Source organism: Pelodiscus sinensis, chromosome 1 (assembly GCF_052426305.1).
Source record: "Pelodiscus sinensis isolate ZL-2025 chromosome 1, ASM5242630v1, whole genome shotgun sequence".
NCBI lineage: Eukaryota > Metazoa > Chordata > Testudines > Trionychidae > Pelodiscus > Pelodiscus sinensis.
In genome coordinates, this window is record NC_143052.1 from 44,250,023 (window position 1) to 44,277,639 (window position 27,617).

General features: G+C 46.1%; 1 protein-coding gene across 2 annotated transcripts in view; it reads left to right on the forward strand.

Annotated features, from left to right (window-relative positions):
• The first annotated feature begins 3,176 nt into the window (after window positions 1-3,176).
• FAM3C (FAM3 metabolism regulating signaling molecule C) overlaps window positions 3,177-27,617 on the forward strand; it is a 40,648-nt gene continuing 16,207 nt past the window's right edge. The window contains exons 1-5 of one of the 2 annotated variants that reach the window (XM_006122567.5): window positions 3,177-3,366; window positions 20,527-20,588; window positions 23,159-23,263; window positions 25,250-25,279; window positions 27,136-27,259. In XM_006122567.5, coding sequence (XP_006122629.1) covers window positions 20,576-20,588; window positions 23,159-23,263; window positions 25,250-25,279; window positions 27,136-27,259 — 272 coding nt within the window. In that variant the 5' untranslated portion in view covers window positions 3,177-3,366; window positions 20,527-20,575. Of the gene's footprint in view, window positions 3,367-3,405; window positions 3,847-20,526; window positions 20,589-23,158; window positions 23,264-25,249; window positions 25,280-27,135; window positions 27,260-27,617 lie in introns of those variants that run through there. The other variant, XM_006122568.5, reaches the window with a different exon arrangement.

A 27,617-nucleotide genomic window follows, 5' to 3' on the forward strand; every position in this document is an offset into this window, starting at 1 on the left:
CATGGCCAGCTGGCCGGGCAGCCATTTTTTTTCAGTCCAGCCCGGCTGCCCTGTGGTCAGTCCGGAGGGAGCGTGGGTCGGACACTTCCCTCCGTGGCTGGTGTAGGGAATTCCTTGCCCCCAACCTTGTTCCCTCTCCTCTGAGATGCCTGAGCCTGAGCACTCTTAAGCCCTTGCTGCAACTACAGCGGTGGCACCCAAGCTCAGGCATCTGCAGCCCTGAGCCCAACTCCGAGACTGCTGCAGTGCAGAAGTGAGGATGTGCACTTCTGCGCTGCCTCTGGAGGTGGTAAGATCTCTCCACCAAGAGCAGACTAGCAGTTAGGAGCTCCTGGCTGGGGCGCTTCCAGCCACATGGGGAGATCAGATTTCACAGAGAAGGACTTATTTCAAAGTTCATGACATGTTTTTCATTGCCATTAAAGTGGGTGGACCTTAGTCATGAAGGATGGTGAGGTAAAAAAACAGGCTAAGGAAACTTTTATAAACATGATTGTACCAAAGTAGAAAATACGCTTTCAAAAATGGATGTATGAGGCATAACTTTGCATGTAGGAAGTGGTGGTGGGGAGTTGCAGGTGTGATTCCACTCCATAAATGGCTCACAAATGCACTAATTATGTTCAGGGACCCAAGCAGGCCTTATTTTAAGAAAAAAGAAAAAACTAACAACCTGATCCCAAATAAGTCACATTCAGGAGTATTCTGGGTATATTGATGCTAGCCTAGTTTATTCTCTATAGGCTAGGACAGGGGTGGGCAAAAAGGCCTCTGCGGGCCAGATCCAGCCCACAAAGCAAGTGGATCCGGCCCACGGAGGCCCTGCTGCTCCCCCCGTCCCCAAGCCAATTAGGACCTGGAGCGGGGGAGTGCCTGAAGCCTTCTTTGCACTGCCCCTGCCCTGGCTTACTTGGCTGGGGGTGGGGGAGCACGCGAAGCCTCTTCCTACCCTGTGAGTAGTGCGTGGCGCTTAGAAGTGCCACGCACTGCTCGCGGGTGGGGGGAGAGTGGAGGAGGCTTCACGCACTCCTCAGCCCCCAGGCCAATCAGAGCCTGGGGGTGGGGGAGCTGCGTGAAGCTTCCTTCACTCTACCCCAGCCCTGCGAGTAGTCCGCGGCACTTCAGAGTGCCACATTTGCCTCGCAGGGTGGGAGGAGGCTTCCCATGCTCCTCTGCCCCCAGGCACTGACTGGCCAGAGGGTGGGGGAGCGTGCCAAGTCTCTTCCAGGACATGAGTGTCTAGTGGGAAGCGGGGGGCAAAGGGGCTCCCCCACCCCCAGACCAATCATGGTCTGAGGGTGGGGTAGCCCTGCCCTTTCCTATTTAGGCCCCATCCCTTCTGGGGTGACCCGGGGCTACTTAAAAAAGTGGCCCCCCAGGCAAAAATTATTGCCCGCCATTGGGCTAGGAAGAGGTCTCAACCAAGTGTGGGTTCATACTATTTTGGTTTTGAATAAATGTTTTTGTCCCCATCCTAGCAGTACCAGGTTTACTGTGGTGCCATCATGTGGAGCTCACACACCAAAGGGCCCATAACAACTATATGGGGGCCCACAAAAAGTTGATCTGGCCCTGTGGAGGGGATGTCAGTATGAGGGGGAAGAGGCCTGGTGGTTGTGGTGTCATTGTCCATGGGAAGGTCTGTGGGGAGGGGTGCTTTAGCAGGGCACTGGTGTGGTGGGAAAGGACCCAGTGGCAGGGAGGTTGGGGAGCTGGAAGAGATGCAGCACTGTGGGAGGGAGTGTTGATGTGTGGGGGAAGGGCTGTGGGGGATGAGATACTGGTGTGGGTGGGAAGGGTTGTGGGAAGTGGATGTCAGTGTGTGGTGGAGGGGCTGAAGGGAGAGGAGTGGACAAGGGAGGGAGTATTGGTGATGAGGGAGGGATTGTGAGGAGGAGGGTGTGCAATGGGGGAAGTGTTGGGTGTATGGGGCTGAGGCTGTGGGGAGGAGTGGGTGATGGAGGGGTGTTGGTGTCTGGGCAAGGAGTTCCGGAGAGGAGCAGTTGGTGTATGGGGAAGGGTTGCCAGGAGCAGTTGTGCATAGAAGGAGTGATGGTGTGCAGGGGAGAGGCTTCAGGGAATGGGTGTGCAATGGAAGAGGTGTCAGTGTACAGGGAAGGAATGGTGGGGAAAGGAGTGGACAAGAGAGGAGATGTGGTGGGGAGTGTACAACGGAGGAAGTGTTGGGTATATGGGGAAGGGGCGGTGGGGAGAGGAGTGGGATGTTGGTGTGTGGGAAACAGGTTATGGGGAGGAAGTGTTGACATGTGGGGGAGGGGTTGTTCATGGAGGGGGTGATGATGTGCTGGGAAGGGCTTCAGTGAAGGAGTGTGCAATGGAAGGGGTGTCAGTGTGTGGGCTAGGGGGTGTGAGGAGGGAGTGGGGTCGATGTGCAGAGGAAGGACTGTTAGGGGCAGTGTTGGTGATGGGGGTGCAAGAGAGGGGGTGCTGGTGATGGGGGGCGAGGGGTGGTGTGTAGAGAAGGGGCAGTGGGGACGGAGTGGGCAATGGAGGAGATCTAATTAAGTATTATTATTATCATGTTATGATATGGCTTGTGCGCGAGTATTCTCGCTCACACTCTAGGACTGCGCTATGGGCTACTATGCTGATTCACCGCTTGGATATGGGTATCAGCCCATAGTTGCGTACTGCCTGGCTGGTAGACACACTCACGCAGTGTGAGCATGTCTACCAGCCAGGCAGTATGCAACTACGTAGTAGTGCTGAATATTTTCCTTTTATAAACATACGATTCGTGACAGTGTTGCCGTTTGTCTAGCTTTCATCTGCCTTGTGTCTCTTTTAAGGTAAGGAATAATGAGCAGCTTTATCAAAAAAGGCTGGCCGCCTTACATTCAGAATTTTCTAATTTTGTTTAGGATCTTGATATCCATAATGAGCAATGCAGAAAATGAAGTTTTTGAAAAATAAAAAATGGATAAAAGCTGCGCACTAATGTAAAATATACCATGTAATGTGGATTGTCAGCAATAAACTCCCCATATCGTGGGGGTTGGTTTTTTTTTTTTTTTTTTTTCTTGGTCTACACATTTTTATCACGTGTGTCCGGTATTTTCATTGAAACCATCTGGCAACCCTAGGTGGGCGAGGGGCGGGGCGGGCAATGGAGGGGATCGGGCAGGAGCTGCGGGGGGAGGGTCCCGAGCAGGCCGTGGAGCGGAGGCGGCCGGCGCTAGCACAGACTCCGGCCCGGGTCCGCCAGCGCTAGGGGGCGGACGAGCACCTCCCGCCCGTGCGGCTGCAGCGGCAGAACCGCTGGGCTTCCTGCTCCACCGCCGCCCTCTGAGCTCTCGTCAAGCCGCGTCCGCAGGGGCCGGGCGGGCAGCCGGAGCGGAGGCGCAGGTAAGGGGCTCCCGGCTCTCTCCAGCTCGGGCCTTCCGGGCTGGGCCCCCGCCGCCGCGTCGCACACCCGGCTCAGGGACGCTGCGCAGCGGCGTGTCCCGGCCCCGGAGCGCCTGGCCAGGCTGTGCCCCGCGCCCCGCCCTTCGCTCACCCCGGCGCTCTGAGGTCTCCGCTCCTCCCGCCGGGAGCCCCGAGCTTCCCTGCACCGCCGCCTCCCTTCCCCTGCCGCCCGCAGAGCTCTCCTCGCGCGCGTTTCGTGGCCGAGCCAGCGGCTCTTCTCCTGCCCCCTTGGCTGCCTCTCCGGCCAGCAGCACAAACCGCCCTTCTAGAGTCTCCAGCCGCCAGCCCCGGACCATTCCTGTTTTGACCCTCTCCTGGGGTTGTGTGTGCTTTGTGCGGCTTCCCTCGTTTCCTCCTTGGGGCAGCTGCCAGAAAAATACACGTACCTGAAAGGGAAAAAATTGGGCTATTCTGCACCAGGTCTGTATCTCCCCACCCGCATCGTGGGGAGGGGGGAGACTCCAAGAGGCTAAACGTGACTGTAAACTTTAAGCTTGCATAGAACCAAAAGTCGGGACAGGATGGAAATGAGCGTTTCAGTGCTGGCTCTAAGCCACTGCATTAGAGGTGAAGTATTGTAGAAAGTAGTTCAGGTGTGAAGAGCTGGATGCCTCTCAAACTAGAGCTGTGGATGAATTCTTTACAGAGGAGATAAAGATCTACAGTGTGCAAATGCCTGGTAACTTTTGACTGGGTATGCTTACATTGATTTAGGACTTAAGTATTTATAGCGGTAAACTGAAATGAGCTTTTCTGATTTTCACTGTTACTTGCTGGCAGCTGTTGTTTGTACAAAACTACTTAAAAGTATAATTAGCCCTTCAGTTTCAGTTTCGAATTGTGTATCTTTGCTTATCTCTTCACATCTTGGTGCTGTCATTTATAGAAATGGATTTCTAACGTTTTATCCTAGATACATAAGTAAGCATAATTATTTTTCTTCTCAGCTCAACTTTCTTCATATATAACTTTGTAGTCTGATGCGCTCAATTATCTAACAGTGAAAAGCTTTAGTTACCCTTAAAGACTTAATTTTACCAGTATAACTATGTCTATTAGTGGGTTAACTTTTTTTTAACCAGTGTCACTTTGATAAAAGTCCTATTGTGGAAGCAGTTATACAAATATATCATACTACTATAGTTATTTCTTTTCTTGTATGGGAATAGCAAAAACCAACATAAAGTGCCATTATATTAATATAATTGTGTTCACACTAAGGGCACAGCACTGTTAACTGCTTTCTAATATAGACACACCCTTGTGCTCTTGGAAAGGAGGAAATACTAAGGTAAAGAAGAAAAAGTAGCATTGTATTAAACATTCTGTAACTGATCATGGAAATCATCAGTGGAATAGTTATATATGGTTAACCTGACATTCAACAAACACTGAAGACATTACTGGAGGGACCAAACTTGCATTGGTAGGGGTATGCTCTAAGGAACCAATTCACAGTTGGTATATCCTTACAGATCTCGTTGCAGGAGCTGGGTCTAAATGACCTAAACTCTTTGTTCTTCAGTTTTTCTACATCTGTGATTGTGAAGTAGAAAGGTAAATATAGATAATCTTGTTTTGGCATCTGTCACTATAATACCTATCTGCTACTAGATAGCGTAAAGTCCTGTCTATCTTGGGACCGAGAGCAGCCTCTATCCGTGATGGAACTGGGCGCCTGCAGGAAGGAGCTGCTCCAGTGTCCAGAGCCTGGGTGCCCCCGTTAATCGGCTAAATGAGATTTTACATCCCTACTTCCCAGAAGCAGCAACATCTCTTTACTGAGGATGTAAAATCCCATTTAATTGGTTAATCAATTGAACTGTGTGTGTGGGGGGGGGGGGAAATCAAGGATTACAGGAATGCCCCATACCCTCTGCCATAGGCTGAGGCTGCTCCAACCCAGCCAGAGTTGCTCCTGCATGCAACTGCCCCTTCCCTGCCCCCCTGCAGGCAGGGGTTGCACCAGCCAGGATACCAGAGCAGCCCTTGCCTGCGCAGGCCAGGGTGCCCCACTGGCAGGGATTGCTTCAGAATCACAATCAGAACAGCCCCTACCTGTAGGGTGCCTGGGCCCACTATGGACAGAGTCTGCTTCATGGGATGTCAGAGCAGCCCCTCCCCGTGGTGGGCCCCGGTGACCCACAGGCAGGGGCTGCTCCAGAGTCCCAGCCAGAACAGCCAAGGCCTGCCAGGCCTGCCAGAGGCAGGAGCTGTGCTGGAGCAGCTCCTGTTCATGGCAGGCCGTTCACAGGGCTGGTACTGCTCCAGTTCATCTGGTTAAACCTTCACATCCCTAATCTCTACTATTTCTTGGTGGAACTATTGCCCAGGAACTGCAGCCAATGGGAGCTGCAGGGGCAGTGAATATGGGCAAAGGCAACACACACAGCAGCCTAGCCATGTCTCTACTTAGGAGCAGCAGGACTTGTCACCATTTCCAGGGAGCCACTGCAGGAGATTGCTGTCTGAATCCAGCACCCCCAAACCTTTTTGCAACCCAATCCTCAGTCCTGAGCCTCCTCCCACACCCGAACTCCCATCCTCTTAGTTAACTGGAAATTTTTATTTACCAGCACCCACTGTTCCCCCAACGTGCAAGAAAACAAAGCTCATAGTTGGATCAAAGTTTTTGACAATAAAAGCTTTTTGGTTTCCATCTGGCCCCTTCCTTTCATTGAGCATCTCTGCCATTTCCAAGTTTCCTGTTACTGTTTCTCCCTCCTCACTGACCAGTGAGCCTACCCTCTCCTTAGTCTTCCTCTTACTTCTAATGTATTTATAAAAAGTCTTCTTGTTTCCCTTTATTCCCGTAGCTAGTTTGAGCTCATTCTGTGCCTGCCTGAAATGGCAGCTAATGCAGGGAAGCTCAGTTCTTGAAGTCACCTGCAGGCACTTCCCCCCATTGTTCCCATTGGCCAAGAATAGAGGGAGGTTGGAGGTGTGGGTGGTGCTTGCAAGTGACTGCCCTCGCCATATAGGAGCTGCACCAGGTAAATACCCCATTCCCCCTGCCCTTGTACCTAATATCCCCCCACACCTTGCAGCCTACCCCCAGCCCGCTCCTGCACCTACGGTTGCCAGATGGTTTAACCCAAAATACCAAACACCCCTATCCCACTCCCCCAAAAAAACACCAGGAAAAAAATTCTGTTGAGAGGAAAAAAAAAAAGGGGGGGGGGGGGAGAGACCAGGGTTGTTGAGGGGGAAGAAAAAAGAGGACTCCAACAGGAGTTAAGCAAACAAACAAACAAAATTAAAACATTAAAAAATCAGCATGGCCCCTTTAAGAAGAGGCTTTTTTTTTTTGGTGGCCATTTTGTTTTTCTGATCCAGCGACAATATAAGCCCCTACGGAACCAGGTAAGCGGGGGTGAGGGACATTCGGGGGGGGGGGGGGCAGTGGTCGGGCAGGGGGCTGGGCACGGTTGCTGAGTGTATTGTAGGGTTGCCAGGTGTCTGGTATTTTTGCCTCCTGGAAAGGGAAAAAAATATCAGAAAATACCGGACATTTTAGGTGTCCGGTATTTTCTGAATTTTTTTTACCAGACAGGAGGCGAAAATACCAGACTCTTCGGGTCAATACCGGACACCTGGCAACCCTACCTGCACCCTACCTCCTGCTTCAGAGTATAGGAAGCTCTCTCAGAATGTATTAGCCCCAGGCCACCAGAAGAGTTAATCTGGATGTTGGGGAAGGAATGAACTTCAGTGCCCTTTCCTGCTCTTGGGGCTGGAATGCAAGGAAAATCCTGGTGCCATGAGTTGTGTGGGTGATGTGGCCCCCAAATGACAAGCAGAAAAGAAAGAAATACTCACATCAGTGAGCTGTTCTTTTTCTCTTCATTTGGGGATCAGAAGGTTTTTTTATTTTTTTTTTTCTTTTCGCTTGCATATGGCTCCTGACTGAATTTTTTTTTTTTTTTTGGTGGGTCAGTGACTCCTTACCCCAAAAAAGTTGCCTACCCCTGCTATAAATACACATGTACTTGTTGGTACACAGATTACATACAATGGACATGAGCTGGCATTTCTCACTAGTTAAAAGCATATCTGTGTGTGATACCTAAAAATCAGAGGCTCAAGTGGAGGCTTCAGTCAAGTATATCTTTCAGCTCCATGTTATTGTAATTTCTTGAGCATTATATGTAATTTCTTGAGAATTTTGTCTTTATGCTGAACTTAATGAATGGGGTCATAGTTGGACAGCTAGCTGCATCTCTAGCCTCTGAGTGTACCTCTTCAAGTGTTAGATCTTGTATCTTGACCTCCAGAATTCCGTATTTATTCCATATTGTAGACCAGGTAAGGTACTGCCCTGTCGTTCCATCATGTTTTTTCCAATAAACATGAGTACAGGAATAAAGCACTTACAAACAGGTGTAACTGATGAGGAAGGACAGACACATGGGGGGCACCAGTCATGTGATTCCCCCCCCCAGGTGACTCCTCCCCATGCCACTTCTAGCCCAGGGAAGGGGAGATGGGACAATGCATCATCTACACCAGTACCATCCCTTCCCTGCCTTTCCCCACCCCGCTTCTTCCCACAAGCACCCTCCTCTGAGTGACTCAGGACTAGTGGGCTGTGCTGGCAGCTGTGATCAGCCCTCCCCATGCTCACTGACAACAGTGGGGGTAAGCAGAGCGACGTGGTCCTAGCTCACTCTTTTCTCCCGGCTCCTAGCTATGTTGGTCTGCTGCCCCATTGCCACTTCTGGTGAAATCAGGGAGGGCGGGGGCAGGTCCCCCACCTGCTGTTGGGCTGCCCAGGAACTCTGACCCATTGTCCCTCCCACCTATGTGGGGAGAGGGTCACGTGCCTTCTCTCCCCCATGCATCACCCCTGCTTACAGAAAAAGATATGGACACTCCATCTTAAAACTTTACCATTCTGCAATGGTGGGCCAGGCTGTCCTAGTTTCTTTAGTCACCTCAGCAAACACTAGGTGCCAGCTTGAACGGCTCCCCAGCAATACTACTGGCCTCTGGACAAAGTCATTTTAACTGATTATAGTCCAGTTTATCGGCTAGCTCCCAGCATTGGTTTCATATGATAAAAACAAGTTTTGTAACAGAGCCTGAAGGTAGATTGTTCACTGTTAATAGCTTGGGCATTTTTCTAATTAACTTTGTAGTGTCTATGGAAGAAAGGGTTGGGTGGTTTATCTCAAAGACATTATTTCACTTCCTGCTCATTTTCCAACAGCTCTGTTGAGTTATTGGTATAGTCATATACTAAAGGCCCCAATAGCCAGGTAATTACATAGTATTCATAGATGATTACAGAGCATCTCCACATCCAGCACAGTTGGGGCTTGTCATACTGGAATGATATATTTTAACATGAGAAGGATAATACAGAAAAAGTTTGGGAGTTTAATGATAGGTAATTGTAAATTATTTTCTGAAATTTGAGTGTGGCAGTCATTCTAACCGATACTTATTTTCTGGTTTATATTTTTTATATAATAAAGCATAATACATTGAGGATTTTACTGCGTTTTAAGTGATCATGAGGAGTTTGTATTGTATAATCACACACACAAGCAGTTCACTGTCTAGAATGATCCTTTGAATCAGTCACAGTTAAGACACAAGTCACTGGCAGAGCTAGATGGAGGTGAGAGGGAAATGTTGATTTAGAGAATGTTGTATTTTAATTCAGAGGAACTCATTAATTTAGATTCTGATAATTTAAACCTTACACATATAATCCCATTAGGCTCAAAAGGATGATTTCTGTGAATAAGAGCTGCAGGTCTGTGTCACTTTTTCAGTCAGATTTAATTTTAAAGATTTACATGTGCATACTGGGATTTATTTTTCTCATTACAAATAGTGTGGCAGGGTTTATATTTAGAGCTCAGTCCTGTAATTGTTTTGTTTTTGTTGTTGTTGTAAATATCAGTGTTTCTCAACTCTTTTTATAAAGGACCCCTTTAAAAAATTGTTAGTACCCCCAGTACCTACAGTTTTTAGACACACAATTTTTTTTCTACATTGCAACATATTTGTTTAAACAACTTAACTGTAGCCGGGCAGGCAATTAAATTTTGGGGTGTAAAAAGTACAAAAATAATAAAGTGCCGTAAAACATAAAACAAAAATTCAGTTTTCTTCAAATTTCAGTTGTGTTGACATACCCCCCCCAGACGTCTCTCAAATACCGCTAAGGGTACTCATATCACTGGTTGAGAAGCACTGGTAAAGATCTTTGAGATATGAGTAGGAGAAGTGCTATAGTAGAACCAGAGTTACCGATCCCATAATTACGAACTGATTGGTCAACCACACATCTCCATTGGAACTGGAAGTATTCAGTCATACAGCAGCAGAGACACTCCCACCCCCCAAAAAACCTAAACAAATACAATATTGGATTAAACATAAGCTAATAAAAATGGAAATTAAAAAAAATGACAAACTAAATAAACTGTTTCTGTGCTTGTTTCATTTAAAAGCAGCATTTTTTCATCCTCATAATAAAATTTCAGAACTCTATTAAGCTAATGTTCAGTTGTAAACTTTTGAAAGAACAACCATAAGCTGTTTTATTCAGAGTTATGAACATTTTTGAGTTATGAACAACCTTCATTCCTGAGTAGTTAAACTCTGAGGTTCTACTGTGTATAAGAACCACATGTTAAGCTAAATATTAAGGAAGTCAGAGCGTATGTACTTGTAGGGAGTGTTCAGCACTGAAACTTTATTTGATGTGAAATTAATTCATCTAATAGCTCATTTGATTAGGTTTGACACATTGATGGGAATTAAATTTGACCATCAGTCCATAAGCAGAACATAACTCTTCAGCACAGCCCTGTTGCACTTGCCGCTCCAAGCCAGTAGGGATCATAGGCGTGCGCAGCACATTTCATTAGGGTGTGCACCCAAAGAATTTTTTAAAAATGTGCTTTGACCCCCATTAGCCATGCCCCTGACTCCCATTGGCCACACCTCTGGAGGTAACACTCTGGGGCAAGATGGGCACATAAACCAGAAGTAAAAGGTGTCATGTGACCCCCCCCCCCCCCCAGGACTTTTCCCACCATCCTCCTACCAACAGGGATTAATTTGGCCCCCACCAAATCCCCCTCATGCAACTATCCTGCAATTGCATTAACCCTCCTGGTGCTTCCCCCTTCCCTCACTGCCCCTGCCCCCTTTTTCCCTGGTGCCCACCTCCTCACCACCCTCTGCCCCCATTTTCCTCATGCCCGTGCCCTCACACATGCTTTGCTCCATCCCTGTCTTCCTCATGCCCACCCCTTCTTTCAAGTCTTCTCCCAGCACCTCTCCCTTCCCCCTATAGTCCCCAGTGCCCTTACCCTCTCCTTTCCCAGCATCACCTTGTCCCCCCCTCTCACTGACTCCTCCCCTCCTGCCCTTTTCCTCATTGTCTGCACTTGGCCCCTCTGGCATTTGTCTTTCTTGCACCCCTGTCCCTTGGTGCCTTCCCCTTTCTTCTCCTGACCTGCCCCCTCCCCTCAGCACAAGCCCCTTCCTCTCCCACCCCTTCCTCTTTTTTTCCCCCTTCCCCTCCCATCCCCTCTCTTACCTTACCTTTGGCTTCTGCCTTCCTATTTGCGGGGCTGGAGTCAGAGCCGGCCCAAGCTACAGGCCGGCCGGGCCCTAGCCTGGGGCGCCTCAGGGGCACTGTGCCGTGCTGGGTGGGGGCATTCCCGGGCACCTTAGGGCTGCTGCGCCGTGCTGCTGGGCCAGGTGGGGCCCAGGACACAAAAATGGCTTGGGCTAGCCGGCCCGAGACATTAGGGTGTGCCTGGGCACACCCCGTGCGCATGCCTACGGTAGGGATGTAAAATTAATTAGTTAACCAGTTAAACATTAAGTTTAACCGGTTAACTGATTAAATGGGGGAGGCAGGCTGGCGTGGCTCACATGCCACATACAGGAACTACTCCATCCCAGCTGTTTCTGGTCTCGTGCAGGGCTTTCAGCTCCCAACCCAGTGTATACATGTTTCAGTCACCCCTGTTCACCCACAGGGATCATGGTTTGGCAAGGACCTGCTTTCTGTTTTTAATTAATGCATTTATGTGTTCTTAGCTACTCTGGAATGATTGAACAAACCTTGACTGCAATTAGTTGCTCTATATATGTTAGAATATATTAACAAATCATGGTGGTGATATGATTTTTTTGCATGTGGTGTCAGTCTGTCAAATAGATGGTAATGGCACCTACACTTTAATTTCTAAATACATTTCTCATAGTGTAGGTCAAACCTCTCAAATCCAGGACTCTCTGGTTCAGCAATATTGGACCACAGATATTGATAGATTAAGGAGCCCTGGAGGCCAGGAGTGGGAGCCAACCAAGAGTCCCATGGCAGTTAGGGAGCCTTGGCTGAGCTGGTGGCGGATGGGTTGGTGGTGGCCAGAGAGCACTGGTTCCAGGAAGCCCCGGTGGGAGTGGGGCCAGAGGAGGACAGGGAGCCCCACAATCTGGAGGGGAGCCCAAGAGCGGGGCTGACAGCCAGCAGGGGAGCATTGACCTCCCCTGCTCCATCAAATTCCCTGATTCGTGACTGTTCAGGCCCAAGAGTGCTAGACCAGGAAGGTCCAACTGTAGTAAAATAAATACATAAAATCCTCTCTGCCTCGAGGTTCCTGGTACCTGGATTAGCCATGTCTGCTTGTGAAAACCTGCTCTTTAGAGCAGCACCTAACTCATACTCTTGTAGACTCATCCACACTGGTACTGCAGATAATTCAAGGTTAAAAGTTAGGGTTTCTGATGATAAATTCCAGAGTTCTTAGCACCTTGCTTACTAGATTTATTCTAGGAATTGTTTTTTGTCTTGTTGTGGAAGGAAATATCTTTCTTGAGCATGTGTGCACAAGTTTTCTTGCCTCTCCAGCACTTAGAACTGAGGGACTTCCAGCTCTGCATACCTCTCACTTCCGTTCATTCTGTGAGTTCTGCTTCTCTGTTGGACCAGGATGTGGATTGAAGCTGTGGAGCATGGTTGATGTCATTTCAGCAGCGGCTGGTGATCCTCAGAAGGCAGCAGCATGAGGTCATGCTGTCTGGATCAATGAGATAGAATAGAGGCATCTAATGCATGCTGTTATTGCTTCAGATTCCCCTTTGTGAAGATCAACACATCTGGTGCAGGACTACAAGCACAGTCTGACTTTGTTGTCATTTAGACCTGAGATGACACCCAGTGGTTCCAGAAGTTCTGTATGAGGAAGGCCACTTTTATGAGGCTCTGTAAGGAACTTGGCACAATCCTTGGGCACTAAAATATGCAAAGCAAAGGAGGCTAATCCAAGGGCAGAAATGGAGTTAGCACTATCTGGAAATAAGCTACCCCTAGCCTCTTCAAATCCATAGTTAACTCCTATGAAGTTGGTACTACCTCTCCATACCAAGAGCCCCCCAGCACCAGCAACATTTAAGACGAGCGAAGACCGAGTACCACAGCACACGCAGCCCTCTGCACCATCCATGCTGGTCTTCCTGCCACCCAGACAGTTGACGTCTCAGCAAGATTTATCGGTAATATCAGTACCGGGCACACCGCTCTTCGATACTAACACAGCACTATCATCAGTGTGGCCCCTCAGATTAGCCATTCCTGCAAGCTTGGTACCTTGCTTCTCTAGCAACAGTGAGGATGAGCAAGATGCCCTTTTCTCTCCACACCATTCCTCACCTAAACCAACAGCACAGGCTCAGCAACACATTGTCCAGACACAGATGTGGCAGCCTTTCTCTTGGATTCCCCTCCTTCCCCCTCACCCCACTCCCACAGCCATGGTAAGGATGGGATCCATGGGGGACAGTCAAGATCTAGGTACAATTTCCAGTGATGCTGCAGCCACAAGTGGCTCCTAACCTCCTTCTGCCACCTGTATCTGAGATAACGCAGGAGGACATTGAGCACCAGGGCAAGACCCAGGAGGACAAGATTCTGCCTTCATCTCTTCATCCTCCCTGCATGAATCTATTATGCCCACTGTGGGTGATCATTTCAGATCATTCCAGGACCTATACAAGAGAGTCACAGAGTCCCTTGACATTTCTTTGGTTGAGGTCCCAGATGTGCAACATAAGCTGACAGACATATTACAGGATGCTCCTTCAGGCAAGACAGCATTGCTGGTTAATGAAGCAATCTTTGATCCTGCCAAGATTCTGTGGCAAACTCCTGCTTCTATTCTACCCACATCCAAGAGGGTGGGTAGAAAATATTATGTGCTAGTGAAAGGAGACGAGTTTCTTTTTTCATATCCCACCCCAAACTCTCTGGTGGTTGAATCAGCAAATAACAGGGGGAAACAAACACAGTTCAAGTCAAGTCAACCCCGTACAACAAAAATTGGAAAAGGCTAGACCTCCTCATCAGGAAATCATACTTCTCTTCATCCCTATTAATTAGATTTTCTAATTATTCTGCTCTCCTTGCAAAATATATGTTTAACCATTTTGAGAAGATGAGACTTTTTTTATTGATAAACTACAAGAAGAGGACAAGGCAGCCTACAAATCTAGTATCAACAAGGATATCTTGATAGCAAAATCTGCCCTCCAGGCTTCACTTGACATGGCTGACACAGCTTTGTGGTCTCTTGCCACATCAGTAGTCATGCACAGAGTCTCTTGGCTCCATTTGTCAGGCTTTCCTGGAGAAGTACAAAACACCATTGAAGACCTACCATTTGAGGGCCAGAAACTATTCTCTGCTAATACTGACACTTCACTCCATGACTTGAGGGCAGTCCTCAAAATTCTTGGTATATACATCCCCCCAGAAGAAAAAAGTCATTGAATGTATACACCCTGTTGTAGAGCGGCATCTTATCCACCCCAGAGACCCTATGACCTGAGGTGCTGCCAGAGACAGCCACAGGATCAGCAAATTACACCCCAGTCTGCCAATGGCAGGCAGACATTTTGAACCTCTGCTCGGGGGTTCGAAGTTGTTTCTTCATGCCAGCAGTTATATTCAGCCTACAACCTTTTTACGATGCCTGGGCCGCAGTAACAATGGACAAGTGGCCCTAGAGATCCTGGACAAAGGCTTAGCTATCCCATTCATGAAATTTGCCACCAACCCCCTTCCCTGTCCCTGTTGAGGAACCCTTCTCATGAGCCCCTGTTACAGCAAGAAATAAACTGCCTCAAATGGGAGCACTAGAAATTGTTCCAGAACATCACTGGGGAAAAGGGTTCTACTCCAGATACTTCTTCACACTACAAAAGTCAGGAAGGTGGAGGTCCACATTGGACTTACACAGGCTGAACAAGTACTTAAGAAAGCAATGATTTACTATGGTAACACTGGCAAACAATAATTCCTGCATTAGAAAAAGGATACTGGATGTCATCCCTCAACCTTCAGGATGCATATTTTCATATTGCAATAAAACCATCTCACAAGAATTTCCTCAGATTCACACTAACCAATCAACATTATCAGTACTGAGTGCTACCGTTAAGCCTTTCAACAGCTCCCTGGGCCAACTTCAAAATTCTGGACGTAGCAGTAGTACACCTAAGAAAATCAGGGATAGTAATCTTCCCTTACCTGGACGATTGCCTGATAGTAGCTACAGTGGAAGGCCAGACAATCCACAGAGTTCACAATCAGACTTTTTACAGAGCTGAGGCTACAAATAAACACACAGAAGTCCAACCTGACCCCATCGCAAGGACTTGAGTTCATAGGGGCACACTTGATTGTATACAAGCACAAGTGCGGCTATCTCTTCCAAGATTCCACGTACTCGCCATGTCAGTATCAGCTAGGCAGTGCCTGCAGTTACTAGGTCATGTATCAGCAACCAGTTATGTAGTTCCTCATGCAAGGTTACACATGAGAACTCTTCAGATCTGGTTGCATACTTGCTTCCACCCACACAGGCATTCATTGTGCAAAATCCTCAGCCCTACAAACAGGCTCGAAGAGTCCCTCTACTGGTGGCATCAACACAACAACCTCTGCTTCAGGGTTTCTTTCCATTGGCCAGTTTTGTCAATCCACATCATGACCGATGCCTCACTGGATGGTTGGGGAGGCCATATGCAGGATCAAACTATCCAGGGGAGATGGTCTCCCTGGGAGTCGAGCATGCACATCAAAGTACTCGAGTTACAATCTGTAAAAAGGGTGTGCAAACACTTTCTTCCTCTAATTCAGGCCAAGACAGTCAGGTTACATACAGACAACATCATCTGCATGTTCTGCATTCACTTATAGGGTGGGGCCAGATCACGTCACCTGGGCAACAAAGCGGTTGCCCTGTGGACATGGTGCAAACTCCATCAAATAAACACATCCGTGGTATATCTCCCAGGCGAACAAAATGCCATGGCGGACCAGCGGAGTCATTGTTTTCACCAGAAGCATGAATGGGAGATACACCCTCAAGCCCTGAATTCTGTCTTCCGCAGGTGGGGCTTTGAGGAAATAGACTTATTTGCAGCAATCACTCAACTCCAAATGCCCCAAATACTATTCCAGGGTAGGCCTGGGGCAGGAACTCCATGGGTAATGCCATGATCAGCAGCTGGCCTCAGAGCTTATTGTACACCTTTCCACTCCCTCCCCTCATAGGGAAGGTCATTCACTAGATAAAGCATGACCAGGCAAAGTTGATCATGATAGCACCTGCATGGCCCAGACAGACATGGTTCCCTTACCTGTTGCAGAGGTCAGTTGCTCCTCCGATTCCTCTTCCTCCATGGCTGAACATAATGTACCAGGGCCAGGTTCTTCATCCTGAGGCTCACAAGTTTCTTCTGACTGCATGGGTCCTTCACGGTTTACAGTGCAACCCTTCATCTGAATGGAAGAAGTACAAAACATAATCCTTAATTGCCACAAACAGAGCACAAGGAAAACCTATTGGTACAAATGGTGGCTTTTTTCCCCAGTGGGCTACCTATAGAGCACTTCAGCCACAACCAACTCTGCTTACAAATGGTCTTAGAGTATCTCCTCACACTTAAAACATACAACTTGTCTAACACATCTATTGAGGTACATTTGCAGCCATATCTAGTGAGAATGACATGGTGGATGGACAAAGTCTTTTCTCTCACCTGACTACCAAAAAATTCATGAAAGGACTTAACACCTTTCCTCCAGTAAAACCAAAAAAGGGGATATTGGTTACAGACTAGAGATGTAAGCAACTAGTCGAGTCACTACCCAAATAGTCACTTCTACTCCCACCATGCTGCTTCTAACAGGCAGTAAGGAAGGGAGCAGGACCCAGTGCTGGGCGGGGAACCAGCTTAAAAAGCTGGTTTTCCCCCCCCAGCATCATCTCAGTGGAGGAGGCAGGGGTATGCAGAGGTGGGCGAGGGACCGGTTGTGAGCTGGGACAACTGAGTTCCAGCTCGTGCCCAGTCCCCTGTGGCAGCTCTGCCTTTTAAATATAGTAAGAGCCATGCGGCTCTTATTATATTTAAAAGGCAGAGCTGCAGGGGGTTAGCTCCCGGCCCCGGGAAGCTAACCTTGCTGTGGCTCTGCAGTTTCCCCCCTTATCGACTAATCAAGTAGTCAGTGTAAATTCCATCGACTTCTTGAATAGCTGATTAAACGCAATTTAACATCCTTATTACAGACTGAATATTACAGTTATTTAACTGAATATCTTGTTCCTTTTAGGGTAACTTGTAGAGTTAGACCTGACTTTTAATCCAGATCCAACATGATCCACACCCAAGACGGTTGAGTCATTTTCTGGCTATAGATGTCAGGTTGAAGATCAACTGATCCTCTTTGGCTCTGGTCTGCTCTTCACCTTCCTTGTGTTAGTACAATAGCAGTTGTGCACGCAGTCTGGGTATGCACATGCACACCCCACGGAATGAGACTCTGTGATTCCTGGTTGTACAGCAGACTTCCAATAATCCGGCACCTTTGGGACCTAGAGGGTGCCGGATTATTGGATATGCCGGAGTATCAGGAGGTACTCCAGCAGGGGGGCTGTGACGGGTCTGGGGGTGGGGGTCGGTGGGGAATGGCGCGGCATGGGGAGAAGGCTTGAAAGAAGGGGTGGGGATGGAGAAAGTCATGCATGATGGCACAGAGGAGCATGAGGGGAACGGGGGCAGAGTGGTGAGGGGGTGGGCATCAGGGAAAAAGAGGGCAAAGGGGGCAGGAGCAGTGAGGGAAGGGGGAGGCACCACAGGAGGGTGCAGGTGCCAGGGAATTCTGGGGGTGAAGCAGAAGGGCAGACACCTGCAGGGGAGGGACCAGCACCAGAAGAGAGAGGCAGGGCTGGTGTGTAGAGGGAGGTGTTAGGAGAGGGGATGAAGAGGGGTAGCTCACATGATCAGAGTGGGACTACTGGAGTGGGCACGGGGGAGAGAAGGGCTGGTGGAGGGGGGCAGGTCTCAGGAGGGCTGAAGGCAGTGAGAAGAGCGGCAGTCAATGACAGCAGAGGAGGGTGAAGGGTTGGGGGCAGCAGGCTCCGGGGGAGCTGATGGAGCAAGGGGAGGAGACATGGCAGCGAAGGGAAAAGGTAGAGGTTTATAAGATATTTATTAATAACTTGGGTGCCACAGTGGCACATCCAAAAAAGTCACATGAACTCAGTACTGGTGCACAACGCAAAATTCATTCTGCTCATGGGAGGAAACTGAGGGAACACTTTCCCCAACCTCTCTGCCCCTGAGTTAATGTCAAACACATTGGGTTAATGCAATTGTAGGATAGTTGCATGAGGGGGGTTTGATGGGGGCCAATCTAATCCCTATTGGTAGGAGGATGGTGGGAAAAGTCCTTGGGAGGGGGGGTCACATGACACCTTTTACTTTTGGTCATGTGTCCATCTTTGGGTGCACACCCTAATGAAATGTGCTGTGCATGCCTATGAGAGGAAGCAGTGGAGCATGTAATGGCAGGGCTGGGTCCTAGAGAGAGCCGAATGCACTGCCTGCAGCACAGTCTGAGGGAGTAGATTGTCTGCTGTGGTCTCTGGGAAGGAAAGGTAGTAGGGGGCGGAAGAGCAAGTCAGGCATAGGGGCACCAGTTTAATAATTTCGCGTAGGGCACCATATATCCTAAGGACGGCCCTGCCGGCTGACCGGAGCACTTCCGGGTTCCAGTTGGTGCCGGACTATCGGGAGTGCCGGACCACTCGATGTCATGCTGGACAGTTAAGAGTTTTCTGTACATGCTTCCCAGCAAACACAGCACAGTGTGGTGGCTGTCCCCTGCAGGAACAGGGCAAGCAGCACTATCACCACAGGCCCTAGGAGGAGAGCTGATGAGTGCCTGAGGGATTAATTGTTTTCCAAACCAAGGTGAACTTGACACTTGTTAAGCTCAGGCTCAGGTTGCTGGGTTCTGGTAACTTGAATCTGAGTTTCTTAAGCATTATTAAATGGAAAGAATTGAGTGAGTGAAACAGTAAATAGCTTAATAGCCTAATCTTTTCCTGCTAAGCTTCCAGGAAGAATCTAATTCCAGCTCAACAAAAAATGTGAAAACCTTTTCACACCAAAGACACTGATGTACATATAACAGTGGTTCTTAAGAGTCTCTCAGGAATTGTCAATAAATATTAGAGAACACTGTTTCCTTTGTTCCAGTGTCTAGCCAAACACTTTGGAAATTATTTAGGGTCACATAAGTCAAAACTTTCGCACTTTGAAAGTGAAAGATGCAGCCCTTTCAGAGCTGGCAGCGGGGAGCATAGCCCCAGCTGGGGTTTGAGGCAGCATGGTCGGCAATTTGAAGTGCAGTCCTGGCTGATGCTGGCAGCGGAGAGCACAGCCCCGGCCAGGGCTGGAGTCAGCGTGGCTAGTAGCTGGGTGCACAACCCAGACTGCCGCCATGGAGAGTGCAGCCCCAGCTGGGATTAGAGGCAGGGGGCCCAGCTTCTGTGTGGGGTTGGCGCAGTGGGGGATGTAGTCCCAGTCAAGGCAGACATGTTGGGGAGTTGGAGGCAGCAGCAGGCGGAAGGGAGCGCATCCCCAGCCTGGAGCAGAGCCTACAACTAGATAAGGAGCCTTAACCTCCTCTAGTCCAGCAAACTCTGTGGCTTGGGACCTCTCAGGTTCAATTTGTACTACTTGCAGGAGTTGAGTGGGAAGGTTTGGCTCATTATTCCTTCCTCTTATTCCCCCTGTAGAGCTCTTGAGCTTCACAGGAAAGAAGTCTCTCTCAGCTGCATCTCCCTATGAGCACTGTTCTTTGTGTGCCCTTTTGGGTAACATCATTCCATAGCACTTACCATCTGTAAATTTAACTCATAATCTAGTCACTTGTGTGAATTTTTATTAAGGTACCACACCTTCTTCCTTGCATTTCAGACATCATTATTTTGCTGAAGCCCATATGATGAAGCAAAGTGGAGTTTTTTTTGTGTGCAGACTTTGCCATGTTGTTGACTATTTTTCAACTATAACCTAGAGAGAAAATTCTCAGGTTTGAGATGCCACATTTTCATTAAACGTAATTATGGTACAAAAGGTCACTAGAAATTAAAGTTGCAGATAATGTTGTATTTTACAGAGGCAGATGATGATTTTGCGGGGCCCAGGGCAGCAGAATTTCGTGGGGCTCCCCCTTTGACATGGCGTATGCGCGGGGGCGCCACGGTTCATGTCCGGGGCTTCTTGAAGCGCGGGGCCCGGGGCGCCCGCCCTGCTCGCCCTGCCCTATATCCACCCCTGTATGTTTATATTTCTACCGTGCAAATGGAACACCTACAAGAAAACAAGGGACATCATCTTATTTCCTTGATAATTGATAGGGAGTATAATGTGTCCTATCAAAACAGGCTAAAACGTAGGTGAGTTTATCAAGGTTTTAGTGAAGTTCAGAAATGTATGATTAGAATAACAAAACATTCAGGTTTTTTGCTTTATACTTGAGTGACAAATCAGGGCAATGCATCAGAAATTAATATTTTTACTCTTTCACTGTGAGCATTAAGAAATCAAGGCTTGATGGTAACTATATAACAGGTTGACTATTAAGTAATCAGCGAGTTAGTACTAGTAGCTTGGAAACCCTGATTGTTTCTATGATAGAATTAACAAAGCAGTAATAAAATTGCTTATTTGCTTTGAGTTCTAATTATTGTGCCTTCTATCTTCTTTTTTTAGGCGTTTGGTTTAATGCAGTAGTGCTGTGGACTGATTGACAATATTAAACATGAGGGTAGCAGGTAAGAAAAACAGTCACAGATTTCAGGATCAAAATGCAACTTTTAAAATAATCCATGAACTGTATTAATGAGTAAACAATAATACTGATGTGTTTATTAATATCAAACTTTTGAAAGAAGCATTACTGCTTTAACTTAATGGAAACATTATTGCTTTGCTATTTCACTACATTTTAGCAGTCTAAAGCATGGCATTAAGCAATCATGAATGATGGGGAAAAATCGTCTCAAAAGGGTAGCTGTGTTAGTTTGTAACTAAAAATACAACATTGAGGGCGGGGGGCTGGACTCGATGACCTCTCGAGGTCCCTTCCAGTCCTATTATTCTATGATTCCATGATTCTATGATCCTGTAGCATTAGAGACTACCCAAAGAATATATAGATAATATTATGAGCTTTTGTGGGCACAACCCACTTCTTCAGATGACCAGTATGGAGCAAGAGGCACAGAGGTTCAACTATAAACCAGAAAAAGAGGGGAGAGGCTAATAGAGTTGGTTGCAAGTGCCTCATACTTAGCTTTTGATATCATTTGGGTGTTGAATATAACTGCCCTTACAGTTCATGTATTTGTTCAAGCCATGAGAGATAGTGTCAAGTTTGCATATGAAGGCCAGTTCTGCAGACTATCTAGTTGATGCCTGAAATTACTTTGTAGAGAATAGTCTTGCAGGGGGGAGAGTCAGGTTTATTAGAAGAAAACATTTTGTCTAATAAAATAACCAAATGTTTATTTTCTGCTTTCAGCCAAAATAACCTTTCCTGCATTCCAGTCTTTGTTTATTAGTACCCTTGATATGAGACATCTCAAAAGAATGCAAAAAATACTGTCTAAATCACTACATTTAAAAAGTGTATAGAGCACCTTTCACATCAGATGTCTTATGGCTCTTTTTTATATCTTTTTAAATCTTTTAAACAAAAATCAGTTGCTCTAATTTTAGTGCAAAGTAACACCAAATAAACACCAGTTATTGTAGTAAACAACACTCAAGGAGTGCTATACACTTGACATTTGTTAGATTTTCTGACTTTCTATACAGTGAAGTTTAGTATAATAGAATTGAAATTTGTCAGGACTTGAAGGTGTATCTTTGATGGAAGTGTTATGAGTGTTCTTGCTATACTGCTGGGGAACTCTTCCCTCCAATTCACTTCGCACCAGTGCAGTCCTGGGCCACGTGCTGCTGCCTTGTGCCCCAGAGCACCAGTGAGTAGGCCCTGAGCTACCCTTTGCCTTGGAGCACCATCGTAGGTTTGCCAATTTTGGTTGGATGTATTCCTGGAGATTTAATCACATGATGTAAGATTAATCTTTAATTAAAGGTTTAAGTCCTGCAGGCTCCAGGCAAATCCTGGAGGGTAGGCACCTGTATACCAGTAGGAGTCCCTGGCCGCCCCCTGCCGTGGAATTCCCCCTCCAGACCATCAGTGCCTATAAAATTATTGTAGGTATATCAACATCCACTTACTCCCCTAAATACCCTGATTGTTCCCAACTCAGTTTAGGGTTATCATATTTCAGATTCCCAGACAGAGGATACTGCTGGGAGTACTGGGCAGGGAGGTGCTGGAGGTGTATTTGGGTGAGGTGCCAGAGGGATGTGTGTGTACTGGAAAGGAGCATTGGGGAGTGCTAGTGGGGATATTTGGACGTACCGGAAGGGGTACTTGCAGTCTCACTCTCAAAGTGGGGGGCAATTTTGTTCCTTATCACCATGGCAAATCAGCTGGCACAGGGCTGGGACACTGTGCCAGTCCATCAGTCATTACCTCTGATGCAGGCCTTTCCTCCTCAGGGCAGGGAGCCAAGGCCTGGTTGGCTGGGCTCTGAACCCTCAGGGCACAGAGCCAAGGCAAAAGGTACTTGGCAGCTGTGCTTTCCTATTGGGGAGGCAGCTCAGCCTGGAGTCCCCATCCATCTCTCCTGGAGAGGCTCCTGTTGCCTCAGTCACTGAGCCTGGATGCTAGCACTTACTTATTAGCTCACATGGCTCACTCATCCCACCCCTGTGGTATTGCTGGCCAGCAGAGGACAGAGCACAAACAGCCATCCCGGGGACACTCTGCATATTGCAGCCCAGCTCAGCAGCCATTCCCTACTCGGGGGGAGGGGTCTTGTGCTGAGGAGTGGACACGGCTCCAGCGCCAGCTTGACTTCAGCCTTTTTGAACTTTGCAGTCCACTGAATAGTGTTTGGAGGCTCTGATTTGGCCTGCATACACCTATTAGATATCTCTTCTTTCTCACATTTATTCATCTGTTGAGTTGTTTCCCCATCCCCAGGTGTAAGACAGCAGTCAGATGTACAGCTGCGCCTCACAGTATCATTATCTATTGCAATGATTTAAGTTCTTACCTTGACAGTACAAAGCTTTACTTTTGATTTATTTGTCATGTATGTTCCTTTTGTTTACTTTATTCCAGAGTTTGATTGTAACATATTTCTGGGAGCATTGTTAGCTTTATAAAATCACTGAATTTCTCATGCAGTTTTTGTGTTTAGAACACACAAATTATAAAATATAAATAGATGTTGAAAATTGTATTTTCTGTGGTTTTCAATAGGTGCTGCAAAGTTTGTGGTAGCTGTGGCAATATTTCTATTGACATTTTATGTCATAACTCAAGTATTTGAAATAAAAATGGATGCCAGCTTAGGAAACCTGTTTGGTAAGTGATGGCTTTTAACTCTTCTCCCCACACAAATCATAATTGGCTTTGACTATAGCTTAACAAAGTAAGACATGCTCTTTCGGTTGTGAGCCTAACATAGTCATGCTCCAGAAGAATGCATGTTTTTAAGAATATACTTTTAGGTTCTGTATTAAAAGGTAAAATATTATTTTTACAAATGTGAATATTTTAGCTTAAAAGTTCACATTCAAAATATAACAAGATTTTATCCATGTATAGGTCATGTTTAATAATATTTGTAGTATTTGTCAAATGTTCTTGAAACCGTAAGTACCACAGGATTATGCAGTGTGGTTGTAGCTATGCTGGTTTCAGGATATTAGGGAGACACGGTTAATATCTTTTATTGGACCAACTTTTGTTAATGGGAGACACAAACTTTCATGTTACACAGAGTTCTTGTTCAGGCCTGGAAAAGATACTCAAAGTGTAATGGCTAAGTACAAGAATTAATAGATAGTTTGACCTTGAAGGGTCCCTAAGAATATGTGCAAAGTACTTATGCTAAACCAGGGATAGTCAGTTATTTTTGTCAAGTCCAAATTTCTTGGTCAAGGTATAGTCAAGGTCCATATTTAAAATATTTTAAAAGAAAATATTTAAAAAATCACAAACAATAATGATGATGATAATACAAATAAAAAATTCAGGATCTGCTCAAAAGCATCTGGTGGTCCAGATTTGGGCTGCTATCTACCTGTTGACTACCCCTGTGCTAAACTGTCTGTTATATGTTGTATTCAGCTGTGACACTCTCAGGGCTAGTTTTCACATATGGCACTACAGTGGCACAGCTTGACCGCTCAGTGCTGTATGTGAAAATGCTCCTACACCAGTGGAGGAACTTCTCTTGTCAGTGCACTTAGTCTACCTCCCTAAAAGAAGCTCTCCCACTGATACAGAGCTGTCCACACAGGATCTTGGCTCAGTATAACTATCGCTCAGTGGTCTGGATTTGACATCTCTGAGTTGACATAGTTACTGTGATATAGGTATGTAGTATAGAGAAGGCCTCAGTACCTTGCACAGAGTTCTTCCTCAGGTCTAGGAATCTCTAAAGCTTATTTTTGTCACCAACAGAAGTTGATCCAGTAAAATATATTACCCCTGCTACCTCATCTTCCTTGTATAACAATTCAGTATCCAACATAAATTGGAGAGGTTCTGTATAGACATTTCAGAATTTATTTATTTGTATTCCTTGTCCTTTTTATTAACATAAAATGCACATACTTCGTGTAATAATCTAACACACACAGTATTCAGTGTCAAGTGTGCATATTGTTTTTGTGGTCTCCATCTATATTCATAGAATTTAATGCTAGAAGGGACTTCCTTGATCATCTAGTTTCACCTGCACATTTCATACCACAGAACTCACCTACCCACAATTGCAGCATACCCAGCTGGATGAGTTATTGAACTCCTTAAATCATGATTTAAAGACTTCATGATACAGAGAATCTGCCAATTACTCTTGCTTAAACCTGCAAGTGACCCAGGCTGCAGAGGAAGGTGAAAAATCCCTGGTATCTCTGTCAGTCTGACCCAGGGGAACATTCCTTCAGGGCCTCAAATATGGTGCTCAGCTGGACCCTGAGCTTGTTGGGAAGATCTACAAGCTGAACATTATGTGAAGGAACATTGAATAAAACCTAACATTTGAAACCTGGGTCTAAACTACTATCGCCAGATACTCTGTCTCTAAAATTTGACAACCAGATCTCGAAACACAAAATGTTAAAGGCTGTAGTTCAAAATTTGTCCCCTTAATTTTTTGGTATGTCTGACTGTAAATGTTTGTGCTTATATTTGAATATGATGGTGGGAAGTATTAAATGGAGTTTTGTAAACTTTATTTTTATAGCTCTGCAAAAGACTAAATTAATAGGCTTATAAACTTATTACCTATGAAATTTCATTTTAATTAAAGCTTTTTGAAAACTTTTTTCTGTGTTTTAGCTAGATCAGCAATGGAGACAGCTGCACGCTGTAAGTATTTAATATGCCACAGTTAGTGCAAGTTGTATTTACCTTTTACTGTATATACAATATTGTTATGACTTTTAAATACTGACTCACTTTGATATAGAAATTGCCACCTACACATAAAAATCCACCGAGAATAGTTTCAGAAGTAGAAAATTGTTTCATGTCTAATCAAAGAATTGCATAATAGATCAGCACGTTAGAGTACACATTTTAATGGTTTGTGATATTTTGCCTAATTCATTTTACTTTTACATGTATAGCATTTAAGCTGCAGTTTCATGTGTATTTTGATCAGTATTATCTTTGAGCTCTTTTGCTCAACTACATTTGCTATCTTGTACTTATCTGGGAAATAAGTTTTTATTTTTATTCCAAGATAAAGACTGATTATACTAATTAGTATTATTGATTTATTAATGAAGTAAAAGGAAGTTTCTTATTAAGGTTGTATGATGTAGCTTTTGAGTTTTAATACATTTGAAGAGGGATTCCCTAAGTCCTTAAAAAGGTTTAAAAAAAATCCTGAAAATCCTGCATCCCAGCTTTTAAACACTTGAATCAAGATGTCTTTTTTACATTATTTAAGCAAGGGGAAAAGTTGGGTTTGTTCACATGTCATAGGACTGCAATATGGGAGATGTAAGTTCTATTTCTGTCTCTGCCAAAAAATTCTGATATGACTTCTAGCTAGGGGAATGACCCAAAATCCACACAAGGTAATGGAAAGATTCCAGTTGACATTAGTGGGTTTTGGATCACATGCATAATTTTTCTGTATCCGTTTCTCCATTTATAAAAAAAGGAGATATGTACATATCTCACAAGTGAGATTAAAATGAATGTTTATGAAGTACTTTTTTCCATAATTTAGAGTATAGACTAAGTTATGCATTGTTGTTGTCATCACCATATTGCCCTGAATATAAGGAAGATAAGGTTGGTGAGGTAATATCCTTTATTGGACCAATTTACACAGTGCTTGGACCTCAAGAAGAGTTCTGTGTAAGCTAAAAAGCTTGTCCCTCTCACCAACAGTGCTTCAATAAAGCATATAACCTTACCTACCTTATGTTTGTATATAGCAGGGGTGGGAAATAATTTTAGCCCAGGGGCCACTTCAGACATTTTTGAAGTGGCCCTGGGCCGCCCCGGAAGAGGCAAGGCCAGGTCACTTCCGTGCTTCCCTGCTCACAGACTCTGATTGAATTCTTTGTCTTCCCCCTCAAGAGAACAACCAACTATTCTGAAAAGCTGGCAGTTCCTGCTAGCCATCCGTGCTCACTCTGCCCCCCAAGTCAATCAGGACCTGGGGGTGGGGGAAGCATGGGAAGTCTTTTGCTCCTGCCTTCGCCCTGCAAAGGGGGTGTTGCGCCCTGCAAAGGGGGTGAGCAGCAGCTGGCGGTTGACTGTAAGCACCGCGTGCCCCTTGCAGAGCAGGAGGAGACTTCATGCATTCCCCTCCACTCCCAGGTAAATCAGGGCCTGGGGGTGAGGGAGCATGCAAAGTCTCCTCTCGCCCTGCCCCTGACCTGCAAGGGGCATGCTACCTTTACAGTCAACTGCCAACTCCTTAGCTGGCGGTTGGCTCTAAGTGCCTCATGCCCCCTTGCAGGGTTGGGGCAGGGCAGAAGGAGACTTCACACGCTTCCTCCTGCCCCCAGGCCCTGATTGGCCTAGGGTGGGGAGCAGGAGGGCGTCCGTGGGCCAGATAAACCTGTTTGGTGAGGCCCTTTTGCCCATCCCTGATGTATAGACTGAGATAATTTGTGACTTGCCTCTTCCTTTTCCATAAATGTGACTTATATTTGTTTATTTACTGTTGCTATATCTAAGTCCTATTTATTTCTTTTCTAAAGCTACAAAACCACCCAGATATAAATGTGGAATTTCAAAAGCTTGTCCTGAAAAGCACTTTGCCTTCAAAATGGCAAGTGGAGCAGCAAACGTAGTTGGGCCAAAAATTTGTGTAGAAGATAATGTGTAAGTATTTGCTTCTGTGGAGATTCTCTAAGTACCTTTTAAGACACTATTTTGGATAACTGCTCTGTCAAAATCTCTTGAATTCAGATGATAATATATTGATTGTTTTGCTGAAGTAAATATCTTGTGGTTTATACATAGTTTAATATGCAAACAAATATATTACTGGTACAACCACAATTTCAAGTACCTTTATATTGTGGATTGTTACGGTTTGCAAATTATTTTTGAAACTACATCAGACCAATGACAGATAAAATATATATGTAGCCTTTCTTCAAAAGAGCATTGCCAGGGTAAAAAAATCAGATATTTTAGTAATAAAATTACTTTTTGCCAATATCTTGGGTTACTAAGC